Source organism: Anarrhichthys ocellatus, unplaced genomic scaffold (assembly GCF_004355925.1).
Source record: "Anarrhichthys ocellatus isolate YVR2014 unplaced genomic scaffold, GSC_Weel_1.0 scaffold177, whole genome shotgun sequence".
NCBI classification, from domain to species: domain Eukaryota; kingdom Metazoa; phylum Chordata; class Actinopteri; order Perciformes; family Anarhichadidae; genus Anarrhichthys; species Anarrhichthys ocellatus.
The window spans coordinates 17,707-43,556 of record NW_022280207.1 but is presented as its reverse complement, the minus strand read 5'-3'; the positions used below and the strand labels follow the sequence as shown (position 1 = coordinate 43,556).

Genomic DNA, 25,850 nt, shown 5'->3' with positions numbered 1-25,850 from the left:
TATATATATATATATATATAGAGAGATGTACTGTATATGCAGCAAATTGGGACTACAATCTAAATTTCGTTTTGCAACCCTGTCGTAAAATGGCAAATAAAAACCTTGTAACTTCGTAACTTGTAATATATGAGTACAGCGTGCGAGTAGCCGAGCGCGAGTCTTTCTGGAGGTCTTCAAGTATCTGTGTTTAAGGACCAGTCTGTACCAGTATCCACAGTTAGCATTAATAGGAGCCATATTGTAGACACTCATGGCTGCTGCTGGGTAATGCATGCTCACACTGTCCACAGACAACACTTGAGTCCCTGATAGCTGCGCAGCGTTAACTAGTCCCTATTATTTACGTGATTCACTAAATTATACCTTCCCTTCTTAGAGTAACTAAAGATAAGACCAAAATAAAGCAAATACTAAAGTAATAAAATCCTCTGTAACAGGCCTGAGCAATACTATTATTGTACTATTGTGAACATTTTGAATGATTTCAGTTCTTTTCTTACTCAAAACAATCACAAGAACCTAAACTAGGACTCCATGTCTACAAAGTCCTTCAAGTGAGACGGCTGTTGGACCGCTCCGCCTCTTGACATGGTGACAGCAGCTGATGTCTGTTGTCTTGTTTCTGTCTCTGCCTCGTTTGTCATATGTTTCCTCTCCGTCCTCAAGTTCAGGCTGAGGAGGTGGCAGAGTCAGGAGAAGCAGGTACCAACCAATGAAGGCCGCCAGCGTTAGTGCTGATGAGGTAAGATCTTTGGTTGTTGCATTTGTGCAGAACAGCAGCAGTTGTAGTCCATCCTTTCCGCTTGTCAAGGAGTCACCAGGCTTGAGCAGTGGCAACGGGCGTCTGTCGTGGTGTCTATAGGCAGTCTACTGCCTTCACCTGGTGATGTGATGTCCGTCCACTGGGAATAAGCTGTTCTTTAAGTGTATTAATGGGCGTTTGTATTTGACGCGTAGCATCAATTGGGCTGGAGTTTAACCTGTTGGCTGGATGGGGTAGCTCTGTGAGGTTGTGATATAAGTCATAAGCCGCAGAATTGTGGTCAGTTTTAGGTCATCAGGATAGTGGGACCCCCACCTTTCAAAGGTGGTGCTAGGGCGGGAACATCATGTCTGGTCGATCTCTAGAGAAGTCAGTCTCTTTCTGCCAAAGGGATTGTCATGAACGCTTTAGTGTTAGGTCCACTTTTGCTGATGCAAGACCACCAGATGCTCTGTCCCAGCACTTCACTATGACCAAGTGACCATCGTGCAGTCGTTCCAAAATTGCTGATCACTTACTTTAGTAGACAGTTCGTAACCATTTATATGGACTTGGCCTGGAGCTGATGCATTGATCTGCTCGGTGTTTAGGCTTTGAACGCGTTCACAAAGTAACAATGAATTCTGTCACAGAGGTGAAAGCTCTGCACAGCTCGTCCAACCAGCAGTTAACCCCTAACGTCAATCACTTCATCCACTCATCTCTTCACAGTGTTTATTCTGTCGGGTAGTTTCATCTACAGCAAAGCATTGTATTTTATAAACATTTCCTATATTCTCCATCTAAAAATCAGTTCAATATGTGAAATAGCAAATCAAAAGTAAAAGTTTCAATTTAAAATCATAAACAATTGGACACGAGTGTGTGTGTGAAGCTGAATAACATCGGATTGTCTTAAAAACTTCACCTGAAATCAGCTTGTCCTGAAAGGTTCAAATGATACGTTAATGTACTGTATGACTAATACCAGCAAATACTGTTATTGAGTATCTGTGGTTCCTCTCAATTCAGTCTTAAATGGGACATATAATACAAATAATGTTTTCAGTTCTTGTGTATCTGGAGGTCCCAGAACCACAAACGGTGAAATAAGACGAGCCGGTCACATTATGTGTGGATCAGAAAACATGTGATTAAAGAAAACATTCAGTATCTCACCCGGAGCGGTTCACACTGAGGGAGAATACAGGTACACAAGTATCAATGTGAGAATGAGCTGAACATGGCCTCTATCACATCTTACATTACATCACAACATACTTCTATCTTACAGTATCCAGGAAGGGGATTGAAAAAAGTGTTTATTACCCCCCCCATCATACATAAATGAATATCTCCATGATAAAGCAAAAATAATACATACAAATAAAGAAAGAAATAATAATAGGAATTTATGAATTGTATCACAAAATTAATAAAAAGGGACAAAGTTAGACACAAAGAGTATGAAGCTACAAGACTTCAATAGTGAATAAATTCTGTTCCAATTACATATAAACAAGTCTTTAAAAATGTGAATTCATAAACGATAGCTAGCGACAGCTAGAGCGAATAATTAACAGCAGGCTCCCAGGTGTCCTCCCACTCTTTGCCACTGTGAAGAAGAGCACACATGGCAACAATTAGTAAATACATTTGCTCATCGAACTTGAGTTATAAGGCTAACCCTAACCCTCTCACATAACACACAGATGGTCCATGTAACAAAGATCCAACAGGCTCTTACAAGTCTGATGTCATCATGTTTTATGAAAGTAAGCTCATCAAAGTGTTTCAATGTTGACATACAGGAAAGTGTGAATCCTTTAATGTGGAGGCTCTTATAGCATGTTGTCCTAGTCTCAAATGAGTGAAGAGATGATGAGTCAGCTTGCTCCTCTGACCCTCGGCCTTCTGCACTGGAAAGACTGAATAGATTGAGTTCTTGAGTGGAATAGTTGGTCCCTCTTATTGAAGGCGTGTCTTGCTGTTCAGCTCAGTGGAGAGAGATGAAGGTCTGCTCCACCGTCTCACCCGATGATATCGAGGTCCAGTTTAAACTGGTTGTGTCCTGAGGTTTAAACACTCATTCCAGCATCTTGTCCTGTTCTTCACATTCAGAGGGCCGTGCTCTGCTACAGGTTAACACATGTGCTGCTGTTACTTCATAATACAGCAGTAATCTCATGGTGACAGTGGTGATGACTCCACATTTGGTTCAATAGCTTCTGGATAAAATTCATGACACCATAATAACAATAATAACATTGTTATGATAAATGGTTTGAATATCATTTTGATGGTGGTGTTGGCACCAAACAGCTATCCCTTCTGACGGCCGGACCCGTCTGTATACAGCATCTATCTGCATATAGTTCTATAGCACAAGCGGAGCTACAGTGCTCTTGATCATCACAGATGTGTAGTCACATCCATAAACATCTAGCCAGCAGAAAACACCATTTAAAAAATGTCCTTATTCCGTTTCCTGCTGCATATCAATGCATTCCTCATCACGAAGAACAGGATGACAGCTCCAAGCTCCTCCAGGTTTGCTGCTTTCTTGTTTACAGTGAACAACGTAGCAACATGACTGCAACCTGCACCACATAGCTTCTGTCTACAAAGCCTGAAAGAGCCACACAGGCAGTGCGTGTTTAATCCATCCTATCCTGTGAATCTATGACATTCTGGAGCTAAATAGGAAACATGCAACTTCCTACTTTCCCTTGAAATTCAGAGTCACAGTGAGAGGAATCAGTGTGCAGCTCTCAGCATGTCTACAACACTAACAACGCTGTGGTGGAACTCTTTCCACCACAGAGCTAAAGGCTTTCACAGGGCGCTGGTGATGACGCTGGCTGTTGATCATATTTCTCATACTGTAGGTTGGACCAAGTAGTAAAGTAGAGTCTCTCACCAAGCTGAACAAGACTTCCAGTGCACTCTGACCTCCTCTATTCCCTGTAGAGCAAAGGAAGGACACAATTGACAACAGTTCATTCAAAGGGCTGAGCTGCTGCACACTCTGTCCCCACAATGAATCAAGACTTCTCTGCTGAAGTGAAGACACCTTTCTGAGTCTTGGTGTTCAGCCCAACATTGAGATGAACCTACATACTCTGAGGTCTCTCAGCACTCGACAGGGTCACAGAGGAGTCATATTGAAGGATCATCTCCGAAGGAAGCCAGCGAGCAGTTAATCATGGACCATCAAAGCTGTCCTTCACTATACCAGTGAGTTGTGCGGCTGTTGCAAACATTGACTAGAAATCTTTTGCTCATGTAGACCTCAGGTCTGTAATGTAGCCGCACTAACACGACATGAATCAGATCAAACAGCTGATCTTACCTGCTTTGACCTCCTCTCTATTATCTTCTCAAAAAAGAAAAGCTTCTGCCAGGTGTGCTGTTTGCAGCCTGAAAATAAGCATCAACACAATAAGTAACAAACTACATGATCTGCTTCAAATATTTTTTATAAATAATCAATAAATAAAATATTGATCTATATTTTTCATGCTGTGGGCTGGCCTTGAGCTCCGTTAGCTTTGAATCAGAAGATGAGTGATGATGATGGGCATTATGACATTAAACAAAAGACAACCTGTGGCTTCATCTCTTTTTCTTTTTCCCAGCAATTCCTTTTGCGTTGTCATCGCGCATTCGACAGGAGGAGAGGTGGTGGGAGGGTTAGAGGGGGATGGCACAGAGAGAGGCGGGGTTGCAGGAGGAGGTGAGGAGCAAGAGAGGGTTGTAGGAGTGGAGAGGGATGGAGTTGCAGGAGGTGAAGAGAGAGAGCGGGGGAAGAGAGGAGGTGAAGGGAGAGAGAGGTTTGTAGGAAGAGAAGAAAGAGAAGGAGTCGTAGGAGGGGTAGAGAGACAGAGAGTGGGAAGAGGAGGTAAAACGAGAGAAGGGGTTGTAGGAGGAGAAGAGGAGGGAGGTGGGAGCTCCACGTTTAAGACAGGGAGGGTCTCCTCCTGGGAGGAGGCCGGGGGTGCTGATGCTGCTTCATCAGATGGAGCTGTAGTCGTGGCAAGTAGCTCACTGTAATCTGAGAGATAAAGAATAACGAGAGAATGTTCTTATAGCCAACAGCCCCACAGAGACACTTCATTTGTCACATTTCATCATGTTACAAAAAGGCTTTATGAAGGAAAGGTGAAGGCAAAGTTAAACAAAGATGTGTTCTCACTTGTGAGGAAGTACTCATAGAGGGCAGTCATTCTCTTAATGAGCTCCCTCACAGGTCCCTCTGGGATGGGCCCGATGCCTGTGATGACCTCAGCTAAGCAGCCTCCTCTCCTCTCTCTCCCCATGAACAGCAGAGGCTTAAAGTCCAGCTCATGCAGTTTCTTCACCTAGAAAAATAGACATGAACAGAGTTGGCTTAATAAGAAAGTATGTTTGTATTAATACGGTCACGCTGTTCGCTCACTCTCCCACAATATGGGAAAGAAGAACCAGCTTAGCCTTCCCTCAAAGGTTCCCGACATCCGCTACTTTGCTACGAGCAATTTGGCTTTTAAAGATTGCAGGGTGCAGATGTTTTTGCTGTATCATCTTTCTGGACATCAGATCATCAGATTCATTTCCCCCTGGATCCGTCTTAGAAGTCTGCATTGTCTGTTATAATCCTTTTAGAGCATACAATCATCCAGATGTGATGTTATTGATGAAAACATAAGGCCTGATGTACAGTATGTGTAGTAGCTTTAGCTCCACCTCCACACATGACAATATAATGGAAAGCCAATGTTATTTACCCACTTCAGTATACACAAAGAACAATGTCAAAGGCCAGGGGTACATCCCACTAGACAAAAATCCAAGGAACAGTAGACCACAAGCCAATGGGGGACGTCACAACGACTACATACAGTCTGATAGGTTAATAATAGCGTGAATAAGAAGTTAATAATAGCGTGAATAAGAAGATAATAATAGCATTAATAATAGCGTTAATAAGAAGTTAATAATAGCGTGAATAAGAAGTTAATAATAGCGTGAATAAGAAGTTAATAATAGCATTAATAATAGCATTAATAATAGCGTTAATAAGAAGTTAATAATAGCGTTAATAATAGCGTGAATAAGAAGATAATAATAGCATTAATAATAGCGTTAATAAGAAGTTAATAATAGCGTTAATAAGAAGTTAATAATAGTATTAATAAGAAGTTAATAATAGCGTTAATAAGAGGTTAATAATAGCATTAATAAGAAGTTAATAATAGCATTATGCACACACATTATCACTGATCTGGAAACAACAGTGAAGTCATTGATGGTAAATAGAGATCAGTCCACAATGCTGCACCCTGGGAAATAAAGAACAGCTATTTTCTGGTGCGCTGCCAAAATGTGGACGAGCAGATCAACACAAGTAAAGAGGACTTAAGGATTAGGGTTTAGCAGACTGTAGGGGCCAGGAGCCTTCTTCATTAACGTGCTCTTTTTTGAAGGCCTGGCTCCCTGGGGCCCACCCATAATGCTGGGGGCCGGGACCCTTAATAGATGATCCAGGCATGTAAAGACCTGAGCAGAGAGAGAACATTGTCCTTACAGATATACGGGCTGAATCCACCACTCTGCCTGCGTTGCGGTGCTCCTTCACTTTCCCCCCCCAGTCACCAGAGCGCAAGCTCTCCTCCTTCAACTTAATCCTCTCTTTCATAGAGAGGCTCGCAAAACACGACTGGCATGTTTTGCGGTTCGCTGCATTCATGCCATGACAGTGGAGGCAAGCCTTGGTTTTGGGTTTGGTCATCTTCTGCAGATATAAACACATGGAAATGTTGTAAGCATTACAGGTGGGAATATGAGGAAAACATATATAATTCTAATATTTACTCCTCAGGAGTATTATAGTAGTTATTAACTCATTGCTTCTGATGTGTGGTGGTTGGATCGACTCGTAGGGAAGAAACAGCAGGATGGAGAAGGACAACTGCTTCACAACAACACTTCCTCACATGTGACTAAACTAACCAATCAGAAGCTAGGAGGACTTCGACTGCGGTAGATGTGAGGAGAACCTCAGAGGTAGATTCTGCAGATTATTGTAACAGTTTTAACGTCACTGATGAAAGTATCACATCAATATGTTAATCTTGGTCAATTCAGATTTCCAATTCTTTTAAAGTCCAGATGTTCTTTGTGTAACTGAAAGTGTACTGACAGCAAGGCTACACACTCACATGATTACCACTGTCCCAAAGTCAGTGCAAACAGCCATCAACATTACACATTTACCGTATTGGTTACAAAACACACAAGTCAAATTGTATTGAAAACATTTGCTTTGATTAAAAGAAGATCAGTTTTAGCTACATAATGATCAGCTGTTTAGAGTTAGTGTAAAAAAGATAAACAGGTCACTCCCTAAATAATGTCTATTTTATATTACTGTAAAAACATCTCCTTCAAACAAATGCATTCATTTCTCCACAAAAACTACATTTTACAAGATTTCATTTGGACACATCATGACAGCTTTATATTTACTCAGTACAGAGGAGACATTGAATGCGTCATGATGTAAGTCGATGCGCCCGTTAACGTTAACGTTAGCCGTTAGCTCAGTCATAAACAGGACTCGTGCTGACTCTGAGCAGCATGATGGGAATTAATTACAACAAGAGTCTGATCAGCTAGTTGTTCCACGGCTTATTTTACACTTGCAGCTGTGACAACTTGTGAGCTTTGTGTCTTCGTCCCTCACGCTGAAGAACTTAACACGTGTGTGTGTGTGTGTGTGTGTGTGTCTGGGACCAAAAACTATAGTCTGGTACAAGAAAGTTTAAAAAACTCTGAGGGTAAAAAACTAAACATTAGCACGTACCACAACTGCCCAACTGGTGTAACAGCTGCCTACATGGATCCTCTCTGCAGCGTGTTTGCAGCGCTCCGTCTCATCTTCTATCTGCTGAGAGATGAATGAAGCTGAAGATCATAAAAACAATAAACGTGTATTAAGTACTACTACCTTTGCTACATTTATCCATTATTCTAAACATGACTGATTTCATACAACCATTCATTTACCCAAAATATATATCAAAAACTTGTCTGATTAATATTTCAATATTTTATTCAATCATCTTGTCTTGAAAACAAAAACCAAATACACAAGATATTAACCGCTATTTCTCAAACACCTGATGAACAGTCACAGGATTACTGTGACTGTTCATCTAATCATCAGTATCTCACTGAAGCACCTAACACTGGAATGGTTAGGACTTGGATTGATTTCATCTCTGAAGTTAGATGCAGTTAAGATAATCAAATGTGTTTCTGCATCAGTGTGGGGTGAGGAAATCATCGAATAGATCAACAGTAGATTAAATTGTTAGAGAGAGAAAACATAAAGCAGAGGAATAACACTGCTACGCATGGTGTAACGTTATGTTACCATAATAACCTTTCAGAAATGAACATGAAGAAATAATCAGAAAAATCGATTTGAAGTGAAAACAGTAAATCCTAATATATCATGCTTTGATTGACACGAGAAGAAAACAGGACACGCTGATGACAAAGAGAGGAAGTGTTCCTGCGAGGCAATCGTTCTGCTGTGATCAGACATTTTCAATTTGCAGAGTTGACAGAGAAGCCCATAGTTGGGTGTCAGTGTTGAATGCTTCCCTGCTTTAGAGGATTGTGGGCGAGGTTTTCAGCTTCTTCTGTGGGGGAATGCATGCTTTGTCATTCTTGCCTTACATGTATTATGTATTTCATCATTCAATTGATCCATTAGATCGCCCTAATAGTGACACTCCCCCACCGCCGCACAACCCTGCTGCAAATTGTCGCAACGCCGGGATTTGTGTGAACGCAGCAGTTAGGACAAAGCTCCTGACAATGCAGGGAAACGAGGGGGTCGGGGGCACAGCTGAGTCACAATAAGGGTTCTTATGTCCACCATCCAACCAAGGACAATCTGATGGACAACCTGAGAACCTACACACTGATCTAGGAGGAAATTAATCTCGGATATCTGATCTGAGGCACTCCGATATTTCAAAGGGGACTTTTTGTTTTGATGTAGACAAGGTCTCCGGATCCATAGGGACACTTTAGTCATACTGTTGTTTCTGCTGGTTGTGGGCCTCGCCCCTATTCCATGCAGAAACCAACAGGAACCTGCTGCAGAGTGAAGGCTTGTGCTGTAAGCCAAAGCAACTTCATTCCATTCACAGGCTGCTGAGCTCGTGTCTTGTTAATCTGACTAATGAGTGTTCTGTTGAATCTCTCTGAGGGTGATGCCGGCTGGTTCATGCTGTCTGGATGCTGAGCAGGGTTGAACTAGTACAGACTGGATCTGGAACACCATGCTAACAGATGAAGGTTCAAACGAACATCTTGAGGCCTTCGTGGCGCGCTGGTCTGGAATGGCATAAAGGTTGACATACTTGAACAAATAATTATCAAAGACGCGTGACAAGCACGTTGCTATGACTTGTGATGAAGAGTGTGTCAGCTGCGACCTTTTGGAAAGACTCAGCAGCAACAGTTGTAGCTCTCCGGTGAGGTGTGGGACTCCGTCTTGCATCACATGGAGTACATTACTAACGCCTCATCTGTCATGTGACATGAATGTCCGGTAGCACAGTTGCTGAGCAGGTTTCAGGACTTTATCTCCAGACAGATGAGCGGCTACTGGATTTCTATGAATATCTTTAGAGCAGTGTCTTCGAAGGCATGAGGAACAACAACCGGATGCAGCTCTGACTTAGAGGGTGGATTGAAAAGTTTACAACAGAGCAACCGATAACAAATGTTAAGTCTGTGGTACTCTTGCCAAAGTGCTTTCTCAGCATTTGTGCCTTTTTTCATGAGTCAGTATGGTGGTTTCTGACACAGCCTTCCAGCCACTGGCCTCTGACATCATGGACTCTTGAAGGCCTCAGAGAGTTGAAGCATGAATGTAGAGGAGACAGACTGTGTAGCTCACTGTAAGTCCGGACCAAGAGGCTGTGGTCTCGTCAGGGAACAGGAAACTGACTTGGGATCAGTATCACAGGAGCAGTAAGTAGTATGCACAGAACTGACAGGACTAGAGTGTCTCTTGTCAGGGTGTAGACTGAGAGCAGGTGTGCAGGACTCTCTGTGCTCTGTATGCCTGGTGTCAGCAGGTCGGGACAATGCATCTGCACTTTGTCAAGTTCAAGAGCCCAGCGTGTACCAGGCGGATGGCTTCTGGAAGGAATGATGCTCTGTGCTAGTTGGTAGAGCACCTGAGAGGCACAGGCACCACCGGAGAGGAGCATCTGGGCCTCGGGTTGAAGACATGAATGCTATCCCACATCATGCCTTTGCCCTGACCTGCTGCTCACACAATGAGACTAAGCTTCGGAGGGGAACTGGCAAAAGGAGGAGGAACACGGAATACTCTCGATGAAGGACCTGTAGAAGATTTGGGGGATGGATTTTTTTCCGACACCGCATGAAGTCAGTTTTGAGTATTGACGTCGGTGTCCTTTCTTAATGATAGGTTCTGTTTGTCTCAGACTTCAAGGTGTTATCAAAGATGGTCGTGAGATAGGGATACTTAGACCACTGGGACTGTCCTTAGAGGCGTGTCCCTCTCAGCGATGTGTAACTCCAGCAGTGCATTCTCACAGCACTCTAAGAAATGATGGTATGATGGATGCTCTTCTTCACTTCCCATCTTTATTATTGTGTTCATCACTTTAATGTTGCAGCTGGTAAGGGTGGCGCTAATCCTAGTTACTAAATCATTCGGCTGTATACTACTTAATTATTAATCATAGTGTATTAGTTGATTCATATTTTGTGTTAAGAATCTGAACCTGTAGAGTAGGCTAAATCCAGTCCCACATTTGACTCTAGAATGGCTCCATTTCCACATGATTCCAGACCATGACTTATTTGAGTTCAGGACATCTCTGACCTCCCCCATACTGAAAATCAAACATTACCACTAAGATTTATTTTTAAAGTAAAGATCCCACATTTGTACCGTGTATATTCTTGGACTTTATATTAATCTTGTTGTCCTTCCACCTTGGCTCCAATACTCCGTGGTCTTGCCTGCTTCGCCTAACCAGCTGCTTATCAGCAGCTCAACTCTATCTGCTGCCAGCCTGCTCAGCTCTCGGCCGGCTACGCCACTACTAGTGGTGTAACGGACCACGGTTGATTTAATTTACCTTAACCATCAATGTGTGGAATTACATTTGACTGATGATCTTTATCCGCCAATAAAAAAATAAATAGTCTGGAGCCTTGTAGACCAGCTGCTATAATGAAACAACAGCATGGATCATCAATGATCGGTAATTAGTATCCGCGGCAAAAGAAGACATGATCAGGGATCTAAAAGTGATATCTGCTCCCTTTTTTCTTCTGTGCTGATCTGATCTGTGATTTGATCCGAACTGTGAGTTTTATGATTACTAGCACTCTCCTTTTTAGCCACTTATCCCAGCAATATTAGGCCAACAAACTACCTATGGAGCAAATGTCTGTTATCCCACATCAAAGTGAGGTGAAAAGGCTTCTTTTGGTTGTCTGGAAGAGACTCTGACTTTGGATCAGTCAAAAGCCCCTTTTACACAGATTCAGCAATATTTCAAAAGAAAGTTCCTCCGTTACATTTGACAATGAGGTAGGGACCTCCAGCGACGGCTGATTGTTGATCAGTATCAGCAGAGCAGTTACATAAAGCAGACTACAGGGCAGGAGACTATGTTCTTGAAATATTATGACTTTATAACAATTAAGTTACTACTTTATTCAATTAATATTACAACTTTTCCATTATATTTGTTATAATTTGGATTGGCACCTGGATTTAGTGTTTTCCTTTTCATAAGAAAAAAGATTAAATAATTCACCAGCATGCAGGAAATAAAGTGTTTGTAATTGATGCCCCTGGGTCTCCAGCTGGATGACCTGATTACTTACACAGCTGGACACTGTACGCTCTACTGTTAAACCCTGCTGGTAGCACCAGCCGCTGTGAAAGCCCACTGACCTCCTCAGACTGCAGCACATGAACCGATTCACTCTCATCGTCACACATGGAGGGAGAAAAATGTCTGGTTCAAATGTCACAAAAATCATGAAAAAGGGGAAAAGCTGCAGAAATCCTTCATACCTCCAACTACTAGGAGCGTTCAGTTCATCCGCTGCTCTCGACCGGACAACAGTCCGGGTGCACACAAATGGCGGTATCCACAGTTACAGGGACTAAAAGTCACCAAATCCTGAACATAACACCACCTAACACAGGGTCGTGTCTGTGGTGGTTGGGTCACTCCTATTGGGAACACGTAGCTGGATGGACGCGGATACCAGCGCCTAACTGTTCTCCAGACGGATCCACAAGCTCACAACAACAACACTTCCTTGTTTCTACACGACACGTGATAGAACTAACCAATCAGAAGCTAGGAGGACTGACCGAGGTAAATGCGAGGAGAACCTCAGAGGTATATTCCTCACATGATCATGTATCCTGTTCCTAACTCTTTAAAGTCGGTGATGAAAGTATTTAAGCACAGTATGATAATATTGTTGGGTCAAAGTTAATATTTCAGAATTCTGTGGCCAGCAACAAAATCTGAATTTATTAAAAAGAAAATCCTGCTCATGTTAATTTTTTTTATTCTTAAAATGAATTAAATAATCAACTAATGAATTAATCACTTTGATTTAATTATTCAATTAAATATCAATTGATTACGTAATTAATTACTTTAATCAAATGAAATTAATAAATGTACTGCAGCATTACATTACATTACAGTCATTTAGCAGACGCTTTTATCCAAAGCGACTTACAATAAGTGTATTCAACATATTCAAGAAAACTACTAGTCACCAGAAGTCATAAGTGCATCTCATTTTTTAAACAAGCATCTAAGAGCATAAACCAGAGCCAGCACACAGAACTGCAGCAGCAACACCATGCGCATCATTAAGAAAAGATTGGACTCATTTGATCTCAGCTTTGAAGCAGTGGAACCAAAGCACCGTTTGTCTTGACTAGACATTCTCCTGTTTTTGACTTTACCACTATCAAGAACAATATCCATTGTCGTTGTTGTATAGGTTATATATATGCTTTTGGATATATAATTATATTTATACTGTACATAGTCGTTAAATGTTTATACTTACATCTGTTCTACTGTTTTTGTTATCCTTGTTTTATGTTTTTTTATATTTCTCTTGTTTATTTGTAAACTTGTGTTTGTACGTTGAGACCAAAGTGGAAACCGGAGTCAAATTCCATGCGTAGTAAAGCTGAGTCTGATTCTGATATTTATAGTTCAAATAACAAAAAAGGGGCTATTCACTGCGGAAAATAAATATGAAACTTTCAAAATCAGAGGGTTAGCACGAGGACAGGTCAGGGTCAAAGGTGTCACCATGGAGGTGGGTGGGAGCTTTTCAAAACGAGCGGACTACTTACAAAACTGTAAGCGAACACATAACAGTGTGCGTTAAACCCGGTAGGAGGCAGTAATACAAAATAAAAGGATGGCAGCTGTCGGAAAAAAGCCGAAGAAGAAGAAGGAAAAACAACAACAACAACAACAACAACAAACAGAAGAAGTAGAGCAGCAGATGGCAGCACTCACCTTTACATAGGGGAGGGACGGGTAGAAGAAGACATTGATAAGGAAGTAGAGGAGGTCCCACCACGGTAGTGGTGTACCTAGAGAAGGCATGGAGAGCCCGGAGTTATCCTTTACTCTGGCTTATGTAGTGTTCTCTCTCTGCTTCGTGTTTACGCCCAACGAGTTCCGTTCGGCCGGTCTCACCATCCAGAATGTGTTTTCGTCGTGGCTGGGGAGTGAGGACGTGGGCTTCATCCAGTACCACGTGAGGAGGACCAGCATCACCGTCCTGGTCCACTCCGCTCTGCCTTTAGGTAAGACCGAACATTCAGATACGGAAAGAACTAACGTTGTATCAACATGTGTCACGATGTCACTAGTTGAACAACATATGTTGATCAACTTCACTGCTTGGAAGGTCTAGTTTAACACACGTCATGTTAGCTTAATACGTGATCAGAGCTCCTGTTAAAGACACACACGACGAGCCTTCATGTTGAGGTGGGGCAGTGTTGTAGGACAGTGTTGTACTTTCTATGCACATATATATATCTGTGGCACGTGTGGGACATCACGTGATGCATTCACAGAGCTACACCTCCTAAACTCGTCACCTAGTAAGGACGTTAAAGGCCCCGAAATAGGCGGCCACCTATCTGCTTTAGTTTGAGAAAATACTGACCTCCAGTGAGGAAGGACCCAGATTTCTAAAGTTGTGAAGATTATTTTATTCTAAATCAGATTCTGTTCATACCTCTTGAGATTCTTGCACATTTTTTCCAAAATCATCGTCCAAAGTTTGTTGAATTTGCAGGCGAGTGCTGCGGCCTACTGTCTCAGATGTGGATGAATGCCATCAGATTTAGTTACATTGAGCACAGCTGTTTGAGGAATATACAAAAGGCAGTGGTGGGCCGTCAGGGCCAGCAAGGCCTTCTCTGCTGGCCTAAACAGAATCACAAAGTTATATCTATTTTGTAATTTAATCATTTTTCATAAATACACGACATGTATTATAATATTTTTCCCATTATCTTATTTTCTCATTGCACAGCTCCTGTCTTCCTCAGTTGCAGCACAGCACAGCTTGTTTTAAGTAGAGCTTTTATCCAATCAGATTTCACCTCTGTGTCTCTAGGTAAGAAGAGAGGCCCGAGGTCCTCTAGAGAGCCTTTGCACTTTAAGTAAATGGGGACGATATTGTTGATTGTCATAGTCTTCAACCAATCAGATCTTTAGTTTGACATGTTGGGCGTATTCTTTGACGTGCCAGTGGTACCGAGGTAGCCTCCTAAGTACGTCTGCATTAACATGCGCCGTGATTGGTCAGTGGGCCAGCGTGACTTTTGTCAAACACAAAGCTAGCTAGCAGATCTTAGTGTTTAGTAAGAGTTCATGTTGAAACATATGTAAGAGAAGTTATGACATTTGTAGCATTTTGCTTGCTGTAGATTCTTTTATTTTTTTAACCTAGCTCTGTTTTTTAACTTCAATGGCTGAAGGAGGAGAAACAGATTTCTCAAGACCAGAAAAACTGGACATCGTATCAAAGGGTCGTTCACCCCCACGGCTAGCATGGAAAAGGATTTGTACTAACAGTATTTCTGGCTGACAGCGGCGGAGAAGCGTTGCACATTTTATGGCTAAGAATGAAACTTTTGCTGAGACCCGAGTGGATCTACAACTCAATGAACACGTTCAGGAGGTCCTCTGACTGGAACTGAACTGAACCGATGTTCTGTACAACTGCGGTATTAAACTCTTTGTTAACAAAGAAAGGAGGATGGACTTTGTATTTAAGTGAACAGCAGCTTTAAGTGAAGTGTTTTTGTGTTTTTACATCTAACAGTAGCGTTACTACTGTTAGATTTTCTATGGTGTCATTTTTTATGATATGGTGAATATTGTTCCCTCTGATGTGAATAATATTTGAATGGCTCGTGCTCCTTAGTGTGCGGATGAATACGCGTGTTAGCGCTGCAGTGTTGCTGGATTGATGTGTCATGCTTTGTTGTCATATAAATATATGTGACTGGTTCTGGTTCTTGTCATTGTGTTAATTACATTGATTCTGACTATCCCGTCATCGTGGGGTTTGCCACAGTTGTTTTCCCATTAAGCTAGTTTAGAGTAGCCTCAGCTGTTTTTTATGTTTTTTTTAGTTCCGGGTTGAAAGGTCACACAGCCCGTTGTCTGTTACCTGAGTGCAGTCCACCGAAAACATATTTCCCACAATTTAAGCTTCTGCATTTTCCAAATGCACTATTATTTTTCAAATGTATTGTTCGGTTCGTAAGCCTCGTACCGAACGGTTTAATACCAATACGTGTATCGTTACACCCCTAGAAACACATAATAACCGTAGCTGTGGCTCATAATGAGGTTATTCAACTGTAGTAGGACAGCACAGAAGGCCCAGGTATAAAATGCACGGCCCACACTGACAAAAGGACATGGGGTGGTTTCTAATATGCAAACGTGTCTCCTCGAGTCCTTTCCTTGCCTCCCCTCCTCTCGTCTTTGTCCCGTCCGCGAGAGATTCAAACTGAGGAGGCAAGAAAGAGAAGCAAGAAGAGAGGAGTCGAGGCAACAGACATTTATCAAATGAGACATCTTTAAAGAGTCAATTGAATATGGCGTGTGACACACGTCATTGTTTTGATATACCGCTGCATTTTATGATTTCTGTCAGATGAGCATAACAATGTTCATGATAACATATTTACTTTTAATTTAATTCACAACATGGCATAATGTACCATGAATGGACGGATGTCGATCTATATGATATAAATATACAAATATCCCATTTAGCCCCAAAACTAACTTACGTTCTGCTTCCTCCGTCAAGTTCAAAACTAAACTTTTACATGAATGAAGTTACCCTGCTGTTTCTTGCGTAAATGCGCATGCTCTCTGATTCGTTCACATACAAATGGATATAATAGCCTTTTATGTATTGTATAGTGTGAAGCACTACACATATTAGTATGAAAAGTACGATACAAATAATGTGTGACATATATAATTGAGTCATATATATTATACACACAAACACTCTTTTCTATCTAAGTAGATAGACAACATTTTGTTTAAATAATAACTAATAATGATGCGAGCATCATGGACCCTACAGGTGAAGTTTAGTTGAAGTGGCCTGCATCGACATCTCATTGGATAGATGCACCAGTGTGAAGGGATTGGAAGATCCTCCATGATCACGGGCAGGGACATTATTTCCGTGTCAAGCGAGGAAAGAGGACACAAAGCACTTTGAAAAGCACCCATGGTAGCAGCACCACTTGACGTAAACAGAAGACCATTCGACGCCTGGAAGTAAGTATTTATCTCATTGGAAAATGATAGCTATGCAACTTCTTTGTTTTGTACAACATTTGGTTCAAACAATAAATACTAAAAAATAATGATGCTAGCATCATGCACCCTACAAGTGAAGTGTGGTTGAAGTGGCCTGCATCGACATTAGGGGAGGGACGGGTAGAAGAAGACCTTCATAAAGAAGTAGAGGAGGTCCCGCCACGGTAGTGGTGCACCTAGAGAAGGCATGGAGAGCCCGGAGTTATCCTTTACTCTGGCTTATAGAGTTTGTATAATTCATTAATTATTATTTACCTTATATGGGATAGAAATAACGTGTTGAAGTCAGTGGTGGGCCATGCATTTTATACCTGGGCCTTCACTGCTGTCCTGCAGTTGAACCACCTAACCTCATTATGACACCACAGCTACGGTTATTATTTGTTTTGTGTAAAAATGAAGCTCAACACCTACAAATACACTAACTGCAGAGTGCAGATACATGAATACGCGCACGGAATGCTGCGTCATTAATGGACACTGCATTACAAAAAACTGCGGAGCTAAAACACGTATTCCACCGCACACTGATAAGCACGGGCCATTCAAATATTTTCACATCAGAGGGAACAATATTAACCATATCATAAAAACGACACCATAGACACATTATCACAGTAGTAACTCTCCTATCACTTCCTCCAGGAAATACACGACTCCACAGTTCTTGTTACTGACTTATTTATTAGTCTGTCAACACCGAGAGGGAAAATGAGTCCATATGAAAACACATGAATCTTCAAAGATGATCACTTAAAAACTTAAACTTAACTTTAACACTTTGCACGGAGTATATAGACTTCTGCCGCTTCACGTGTCTTCTTGTTGCTGTGCACCGACTAAATATGTCCCCAGAGCTTTGTTAATAAAGAGTTTAATCTCACGGTTGTTCAGTAGATCCGTGAGTTTTAGTTCCAGTAAGAAGTCCTTCTCCATTCATGGACGCCAGTGAAGACAGTCGAGCCTCCCCAGTTGTATTTCTTGAATACGTTTTAATGTGTTTGAGGCTGAAAATGTCTGCTCGACAGAGGCAGCAGATATTGGGATTGTCACCGCCCAGCATGTTACGCTAGCCCACTGACCAATCACGTATTTGTAGGCCAGCTAGCAGGCTCTGACACGTCAAAGAATACGCCCAACATGTCAAACTAAAGATCTGATTGGTTGAACACTATGACAATCAACAATATCGTCCCCATTCACTTAAAGTGCAAAGGGATTCACTTGTGAGTCTGCAGGCCTCGGGCCTCTCTTCTTACATAGAGACACAGAGGTGAAATCTGATTGGATAAAAGCTCTACCTAAAACAAGCTGCACTGGAAGCAGAGCAACTGAGGAAGACAGTAGCTGTGCAATGAGGAAATAAGATAATGGGGAAAATATTGTAATGCATGTTGTGTATTTATGAAAAATTATTAAATTATAAAATAGCTATAACTTTGTGATTCTGTTTAGGTCAGCAGAGAAGGCCTTGCTGGCCCTGACGGCCCACCACTGGTTGAAGTAGAGTGGTATTGTGCTTCATTGGTCACTAGATAAATCCCTGTGCTGAATGTGTAGAAGCAGACCCTCATCTTTTCTCTCTTGAGCTGCAAGAAGCAACTTCCCTGCATAGAATGTGTCACACTCAATCTGTTTTTTCTTTTATTCTTTTCTGGTTGGTTGTCTTATATTTCTATTTCTCGTGATTGCAAAGTGATGTATTGGATGGAAGGTGTGCTTGTTTGCATGACTAGAAGTCAGTGGTGTGTAACATTACAGCCGGTATCTGTGCTGGAGTGTCCTCACCGTCCTCTCTCTGTTTCTATCTCCAGCACTAAAAGACAAGTAGAAGACAACCACAGATTTAGGCTTCAGCTTGTTTTGAGGCTTTGCCCCCCTCCGTCACTCCCTCACTAATGAAAGAATTTTAGATTAGTGACACTACAGTGATACAGTACATGTCACGACTCTTACCCATCCTCTATAGCTTTAGGTTTGGAGAGGTTGTGCTTCCCCTTTATGTACTACTGATGTTGTCATGGGGAGGTGCTGTGTCAAAAGAGATGTCTCAGAGGACTTTGTGCATTTTGACATATGTTTTTCTGTTAATAATACTACTTTAATCACAGATCACCCAGTTTATTTAGATGACATTTGTAGAATTTGGCTTAGTTCTTGTGTGTCAAAATGTGCCCTAACAGTGAATTCTACACAATAAAAGTTTGTTGTGTGAAATATTGCTGTGACTTTAGTGCTCGGCGGTATACCGGTTCAACCTGTATACCGGTTTTAATTCCCCGTATGGAATGATTTTTTCACACACCGTCATACCGGTGCATAGAAACTACTGCTGTCACTCTTCAACAGGCAGCTAAGTATGTTGTTCGCCTCTAACAGCGCTACAGTCGGAGCTAGTTGTATTGAGAGGGACCTCTAGTCATGGTTATAACTTTATAACACAACAATTAATAACCCACAACTAACGCTCTTTAACAGGGCAAAACACCACGACACAACAGTTTGTGACACATAAACAATTTGTAACACTAATAATTGTACATTTATAAAATTACAGCGCCGAACGGCATGCTGGGTACAGCTCGCTAGCTAGCTAGCCCGGTAGCACAACAGACTGTTAACAGCTGGGAGAGGCTCCGTCGCTACAGTAACGTTACATTAAAGAACAGAGCGATGCAGGATGAACAAAGAGAACCCGAGATGCACCGATAGAGTCTGTGCCCAAGAGAGGAGCTGGGTCTGCTGTTTGGAAGTGTTTTGGTTTTAAAAAATCCGACGTTTTGCGAGTTTGTAGAGCCACTGTTGTTGCAGCTGGTGGTAACAGGAGCAACTTACTCCAGCACCTCAGCAGAAAACAGAGAGACAGCGAGATCCTTCTTGTGGCACTGGCACCTCAGTGATTAGTCAGTGGCACTTCAGCGGCAAGCGTCAGTCAGGTGCCACAACTGTGGCAGGCGAGCGGCACTAGTTCGCACCCGTCAATAAGCTGCCGAGCTGAGCGGGCGGAGCCACATTTCCTGAGAACACTCATTGTTTTTACGAGAGGTCAGCTTCCGTAAATCAGTTTTATGATTTTAGCTGAGTCACCGGAGCCACCCGTTCTCTGTATATGTACATCCTTAGAGTAACCATGTTGTACTTTTTTGTTTCTCATTCATTTTATTTAAGTATGATTTTGCTGGTTTTGCAACAAAAGGGAACATAATACACTCTTTCCAAATTATTACTTTTATAGTCATTTACAACGACTAAAATAATGAAAATAAATCATCCGTTTTATTATCATTTAAAAGTAAACATCGAACAAAAAGTTTGGAAATTAGTGTTTGGTAGATTATTTCTCTGTTGTAACAATGCTTTTTGGCAATGCCTTTTATACTGTTGGAAAGCCTGTTTAGTTACCTTTCAAACGGTGCCCCATTTGTAAGGAACATGCATTTCTGGGATGAGCAGCACAGCTGAGTATGTGGGTTGTGCCCATGAAAAATTTGCCAAATCTTCTCTGCCAGTTGCTATTGACCGTCAGGCCCATTTGTGCTGGCAACACCTGCACTGGAACCTGAACATGTGGAGGAACGTTATGTTCAGCGATGAGTCCAGATTCTGTCTAAGGAAGTTGGATCGTAGGGTGAAAGTGTGGAGAAGACAGGGAGAACGCTATGCTGATTGCTGCACCGATGGAGGAACACCTTTTGGTGGAGGCAGTGTGATGGTGTGGGGCGGCATCTCCATCACTGGAAAAATGAAGCTTGTCTTCATTGGAGGCAATCTCAATGCAGAGAGATATTGAGATGAGATTCTGCAACCAGTGGCATTCCCATTTCTCCACAGTCTGGGACCGAACTCCATCCTCTAAGATGAAGACGCTCGCCCCCACAGAGCGGGGTTTATCAGAGACTACCTCCAGAATTTGGGAGTAGAGGATGGAATGGCCTGCCAGCAGTCCTGACCTCAACCCAATTGAACACTTGTGGGACCAGCTGTTCGTGCCAGAGTGACCAACACAACCACATTGGCTGACTTGTGACAAATCCTGCTTGAGGAGTGGAATGCCATCCCACAGCAGTGTGTGAGCAGGCTGGTGACCAGTGTGTGGAGGAGGTGCCAGGCTGTTGTGGCTGTGTATGGTTCTTCCACACGCTACTGAGGCTCCTGTTTGTTAAATAAATACATTGTAAAATTGCCAATATGTCTTGTTTCTTCCTTGTTACTGATATACTTCAATCATCCAATACACCAAACAAGAGTCGATGGCAGAATACGTTGTTTGGCATTGGCAGAGAAGATGTGGCAAATTGTTCATGGGTGCAACCCACATACTCAGCTGTGCTGCTCATCCTACAAATGCATGTTCCTTACAAATGGGGCACCGTTTGAAAGGTAAATAAACAGGCTTTCCAACGGTATAACATTTATTGCCAAGAAGCATTGTTACAACAGAGAAATAATCTACCATACACTAATTTCCGAACTTTTTGTTCGATGTTTATATAAAAGCGTTTTAAAATTAAAACCCATAAAATGTCGAATCCAAAAATCCATGTCTGAAAATATCTTCACTCTTCCTCTGCTTATATGTAGGTGTCAGTAGGTGCCACAAGCTGCTAGTGCCAATAGTTGTCACAGGAGTGTCACCACTAGTCTGACTCCTGCATAGAGGGGGAATGGGTGTGTCAACATTTCCCTCCTTTGTCTTCCGTGGAGTAGGCACAGGCCTCACCTCCAAATCCTCAGCATGTGAGCTGGGTCTCTCTGACATGGGCTGAGGACAGGGTACTGATTTCTCCTCCAGGTCATCATCAGTTGGGTCACGTCCCTCCAGCCCAAGTAGATCCCCACCATCAGCCACATTATCCAGGTGGCTCTCCAATCCCTCAGTCAGGTCCAGATTCTCACGTTCCTGAGTTGCGACACCTTTAGTTGCTGGATAATACACTTCCTCCACCAATACAAACTCTGGATCAGGTGACTCAGTTTCAGACTCTTGACTCAAAGTAAGTTCATCCACAGGAGCAACTGCCTGGTGACGTCGTCTCAGTGCTGGTATGGGCCCCACACATGGTCGCAAGTTGGACCTATGCACCCTCTCCACCGGTCCTCCCTCCAGTGTCTCCACCGCATATGTGGCCCCTTGGATATCCACAACTTTGTACACAGTAGCCCCCCAGGCATCCTGGATCATATTCCTTCCGGGTGGTCGGTGACGGAGATACACAAGTTGTCCCACCTCGACCGGCGTGCAGTACACCTTCTCCTGTTGGTGGGCTATCCTCTCCGCAGCCTTTTGTTCAGCACACTCCCTCACTCTTGCATGTGCATCTTTGAGACGCTCCTGACGCACCAGTCAGTTTTGGCATGTTTCACTTGTTCCTGGCCTAACAGTGCATCGATTGGAAGGTGCGGACGAATGCCAAACAGCAAGAAGTAAGGTGGATACCCTGTGGTCGAGTGTGGCGTGACATTATATGCTTACACAAGCTCGGACAGGTGTTCAGGCCAACGTCACTTCTTTTCAGGGGGGAGTGTGCGCAGGAGGTCGTGCAGGGTCCTATTAAACCTCTCACACTGGATTGCCTTGTGGGTGCTGGGGCATACCCACCCCAAAACATCTCTGCCTCAGCAGACCCAATGTCCGCTCAATGCCCTGATGCCCCATCTGATCATGCATACTTTTAAGGACTTGCTCTTTGAAGGAGGTAGGCAACAACAGCTGTTCACACTTTCCAGTATGAACATCCTCAACCACACGGTACAGGAGTCCATCCTTTTCTCTGATCTGTGGCCACTGTTTCAGCCAGGAGCAAACTACCTTAGATAAACCTTTTCTGTCTTGGAAGGTAGGTTTCCTCTGTCTGCTCTAAAACTCTCTCACTACACTAAGTGTCGGATCTGATGCTTGAAGTTTCTGAAGTTCTGTTTTAGAATATCCTGGCAAGGTTGGTGTGTTATCCTGAGCTACCTCACTCGTTGCTGTCTCACTCGCCTCAGATGCATATAGCTGCCTGACCCTACCGCACGCAATCCCTGCTGCAACTAAATTCAGGCCCAGAGCTGTAACTGTCCTAAGAGAGTTGCATTTGGCCACACACCCATCATACTCTGCATCCTCACTTTCAGGTTCTGGTGCATCGGCTGCTGGTTGCCGGGAGAGTGCATCAGCTGCAGAATTACACCTACCAGGGCGATACTTCACATCAAAATCAAATACGGACAGCTGAGCGACCCACCGCTGTTGAATAGCCCCTAAGTTAGCAGTAGAAAGATGACACGGGGTTATTATCCGTAATGATGGTGAACTTGGACCCCAGAAGATAACTCCTAAACTTTTCAGTGACTGCCCACTTTAGAGCGAGGAGCTACAACTTCATACTGCTGTACTTTTGGTAATTCTTCTCAACCCCTCTTAGCCTCCTACTTGCATAAACAATGACTTTTCGCTTCCTCCCCCTGTTCCTGGCATAGGACTGCACCTAGAACTTGACTGCTAGCATCTGTCTCTAGAATAAAATGGTAGATATAGTCTGTGTAGCCAAGTGTGGGGGTGCTGGTCAGCTTAAACTTTAGGAGCTCAAAAGCCTGTAGACACGGTGGATTCCAGGCTGACCTGAACAACTCATTACTCCTGACCTTGCTGCTCTCTTTGATACAAGCATTTACAACATCGTGAAGGGGCCCTGCAATTTGGGAGAAACTCTCAATGAACCTTCTATAGCAGGGGTCTTCAACGTTTTTCAGGCCAAGGACCCCCAAACTGATAGAGAGATGGAGCGGGGACCCCCGACTATATATAGTGTATAAAATTGTGTTTTATATTAAATGGGCCTAGTACCATGTATAAACATACCTCTTTATTGTGCATTCAATACTAAGCTATTCAAATAATACACAGGTTCATATATTCATGTTTTTATTTTAAACATGTGCAAGGTACAGTGAGTAGGGTGGCCGTGCCACTGCCATTTTGAAACATACCTTGTCAGCTGATACCAATATCAACATTGTCTGTCAATTGCATGATAATCATGCATACAAGCTATTCAAATTGATGTTTTCATTTTAAACATAAATATGGAAATGAAAAATGAGTGATGGCCTATTAGTGCCACTGCCATGCATAAACATACCTGTTATCTTTCATACAATACTGAACTATTAAAATAATGGTCAGATTCATGTTTAGAGATTTATTTATTTAATTTTATTTTTTTAAATTGTCTAATCAACCAAAACATTTGCGGACCCCCTGCAGTACCTCCGCGGACCCCCTAGGGGCCGCGGACCCCCTGTTGAAGACCTCTGTTCTATAGTAACTGTAAAAGCCCCACAGGTCTGTGCCAATACCTTGAGCTGAAACTTGGTGGCCAAGAAATCTGACCTCGGTTTGAAGAAAATGGCACTTCTTAATTTTGACTTTTAGCCCTGTCGCTCTCAACCTCCTGAAGACTGTCTCTAACTTCACTAAGTGGTCTTGGAATGTTGATGAAAACACTAGCAAGTCGTCCAAATAGATCAATACCATCTGCAAAACTAGATCACTCATTGTAGCCTGCATCAGACATTGAAAGGTTGCGGGGCGCGTTACAGAGCCCAAAGGGCATCCTCAGGTACTCATAAAGGCCGAATGGTATGGCGAAAGCTGTTTTGTCCCTATCTTTCTCATGTACAGCAACCTGATGGTATCGGCCAGTGAGGTCGATTGTCCGAGAAGAACTTTGCGCCACTCAGAGCGTCCAAAGTTTCATCAATGCGTGGCAGTGGAAATGCGTCACACCTGGTCTTCAAGTTCAGCCTCCTGTAGTCGACACACAGCCTTAAACTTCCATCAGACTTGCGCTCCAACACAATAGTTGAGGCATAGGAGCTTGAACTCTCTTGAATCGCTCCTTTTCTCAGCAGTTCAGAAATATCTTCCCTGACCTCCTTGTACTGATTAGGTGGGATGCGCCGGTAAGGTTGGGAAACTGGTATCTCGTCCACCACAGGGATTTCATGTTTCACCTTATCGGTGTATCCCAGATCCTCATGAACTGCAAACACATCTGCATACTTCATCAGAAGCTCTCCTAGTTCCGCCTGCTGTTCTGGCGTACCTCCTAAATGTAGTTGCTCTAGTAGGCTCTGTACATCACTGTCACATCCATGATCATCCTTCCGGTTAATCGTCACTTCCTCATGGTCAGCGGTGATACGCTGAAACTTCACCTCGTAGGAGTCACCCTCAACACACTGGCTGAGGATACCTAACCTAGTCTTTGGGGACAACCACATATCCTCCGGTGAGAGGTTGACAACTCGGACTGGGAACACCTGACTGTTGGCTTACACCACTGTTGTGAAAACAATCAACCCGCCAGGCAGTGGCATAGGCCGTGGCTCGAGCAGCATGCTGGTGTCACCACCCGACGATCTCCTGAGTCCCCTTGCTAAACTGTGGCAATGGCTGAAGCAGGTACAGTTGTGTGAAAAAGTGATTGCCCCCTCAACCTAATAACTGGTTGGGCCACCCTTAGCAGCAACAACTGCAATCAAGCATTTGCGATAACTGGCAATGAGTCTTTTACAGCGCTGTAGAGGAATTTTGGCCCACTCATCTTTGCAGAATTGTTGTAATTCAGCCACATTGGAGGGTTTTCGAGCATGAACCACCTTTTTAAGGTCATGCCACAGCATCTCAATCGGATTCAAGTCGGGACTTTGACTAGGCCACTCCAAAGTCTTCATTTTGTTTTTCTTAAGCCATTCAGAGGTGGACTTGCTGGTGTGTTTTGGATCATTGTCCTGCTGCAAAACCCAAGTGCGCTTCAGCTTGAGGTCACGAACAGATGGCCGGACATTCTCCTTCAGGATTTTTTGGTAGACAGCAGAATTCATGGTTCCATTTACCACAGCAAGTCTTCCAGGTCCTGAAGCAGCAAAACAGCCCCAGACCATCACACTACCACCACCATATTTTACTGTTGGTATGATGTTCCTGTTCTGAAATGCCGTGTTACTTTTACGCCAGATGTAATGGGACATGCACCTTCCAAAAAGTTCAACTTTTGTCTCGTCAGTCCACAGAGTATTTTCCCAAAAGTCTTGGGGATCATCAAGATGTTTTCTGGCAAAACTGAGACGAGCCTTTATGTTCT

The 25,850-nt window shown here is 42.9% G+C and overlaps 2 protein-coding genes and 1 long non-coding RNA gene across 5 annotated transcripts in view; 1 reads left to right on the top strand and 2 right to left on the bottom strand.

The window, feature by feature from the left end:
- Window positions 1-1,466: 1,466 nt before the first annotated feature.
- On the bottom strand, window positions 1,467-4,533 carry LOC116400532 (uncharacterized). Its single transcript, XR_004213929.1, has 4 exons — window positions 4,353-4,533; window positions 4,098-4,165; window positions 3,666-3,709; window positions 1,467-2,360 (listed from the first exon to the last, which is right to left on the bottom strand). It is a non-coding gene; the product is annotated as an uncharacterized LOC116400532 (long non-coding RNA).
- Window positions 4,534-4,608: 75 nt separating this feature from the next.
- On the bottom strand, window positions 4,609-12,235 carry LOC116400533 (uncharacterized; the record flags this gene model as incomplete). Its single annotated transcript, XM_031878423.1, has 5 exons — window positions 11,751-12,235; window positions 7,590-7,673; window positions 6,312-6,518; window positions 4,941-5,106; window positions 4,609-4,799 (listed from the first exon to the last, which is right to left on the bottom strand). Coding segments are annotated over exons 1-5 (696 nt in total), but the record flags the coding sequence as incomplete, so codon positions are not given.
- A 1,043-nt stretch (window positions 12,236-13,278) lies between these two features.
- tmem129 (transmembrane protein 129, E3 ubiquitin protein ligase) overlaps window positions 13,279-25,850 on the top strand; it is a 28,848-nt gene continuing 16,276 nt past the window's right edge. For 2 of the 3 annotated variants that reach the window (XM_031878421.1, XM_031878420.1), the window contains exon 1: window positions 13,279-13,655. In XM_031878421.1, coding sequence (XP_031734281.1) covers window positions 13,451-13,655 — 205 coding nt within the window. In that variant the 5' untranslated portion in view covers window positions 13,279-13,450. Of the gene's footprint in view, window positions 13,656-16,477; window positions 16,678-25,850 lie in introns of all 3 variants that reach the window. The other variant, XM_031878422.1, reaches the window with a different exon arrangement.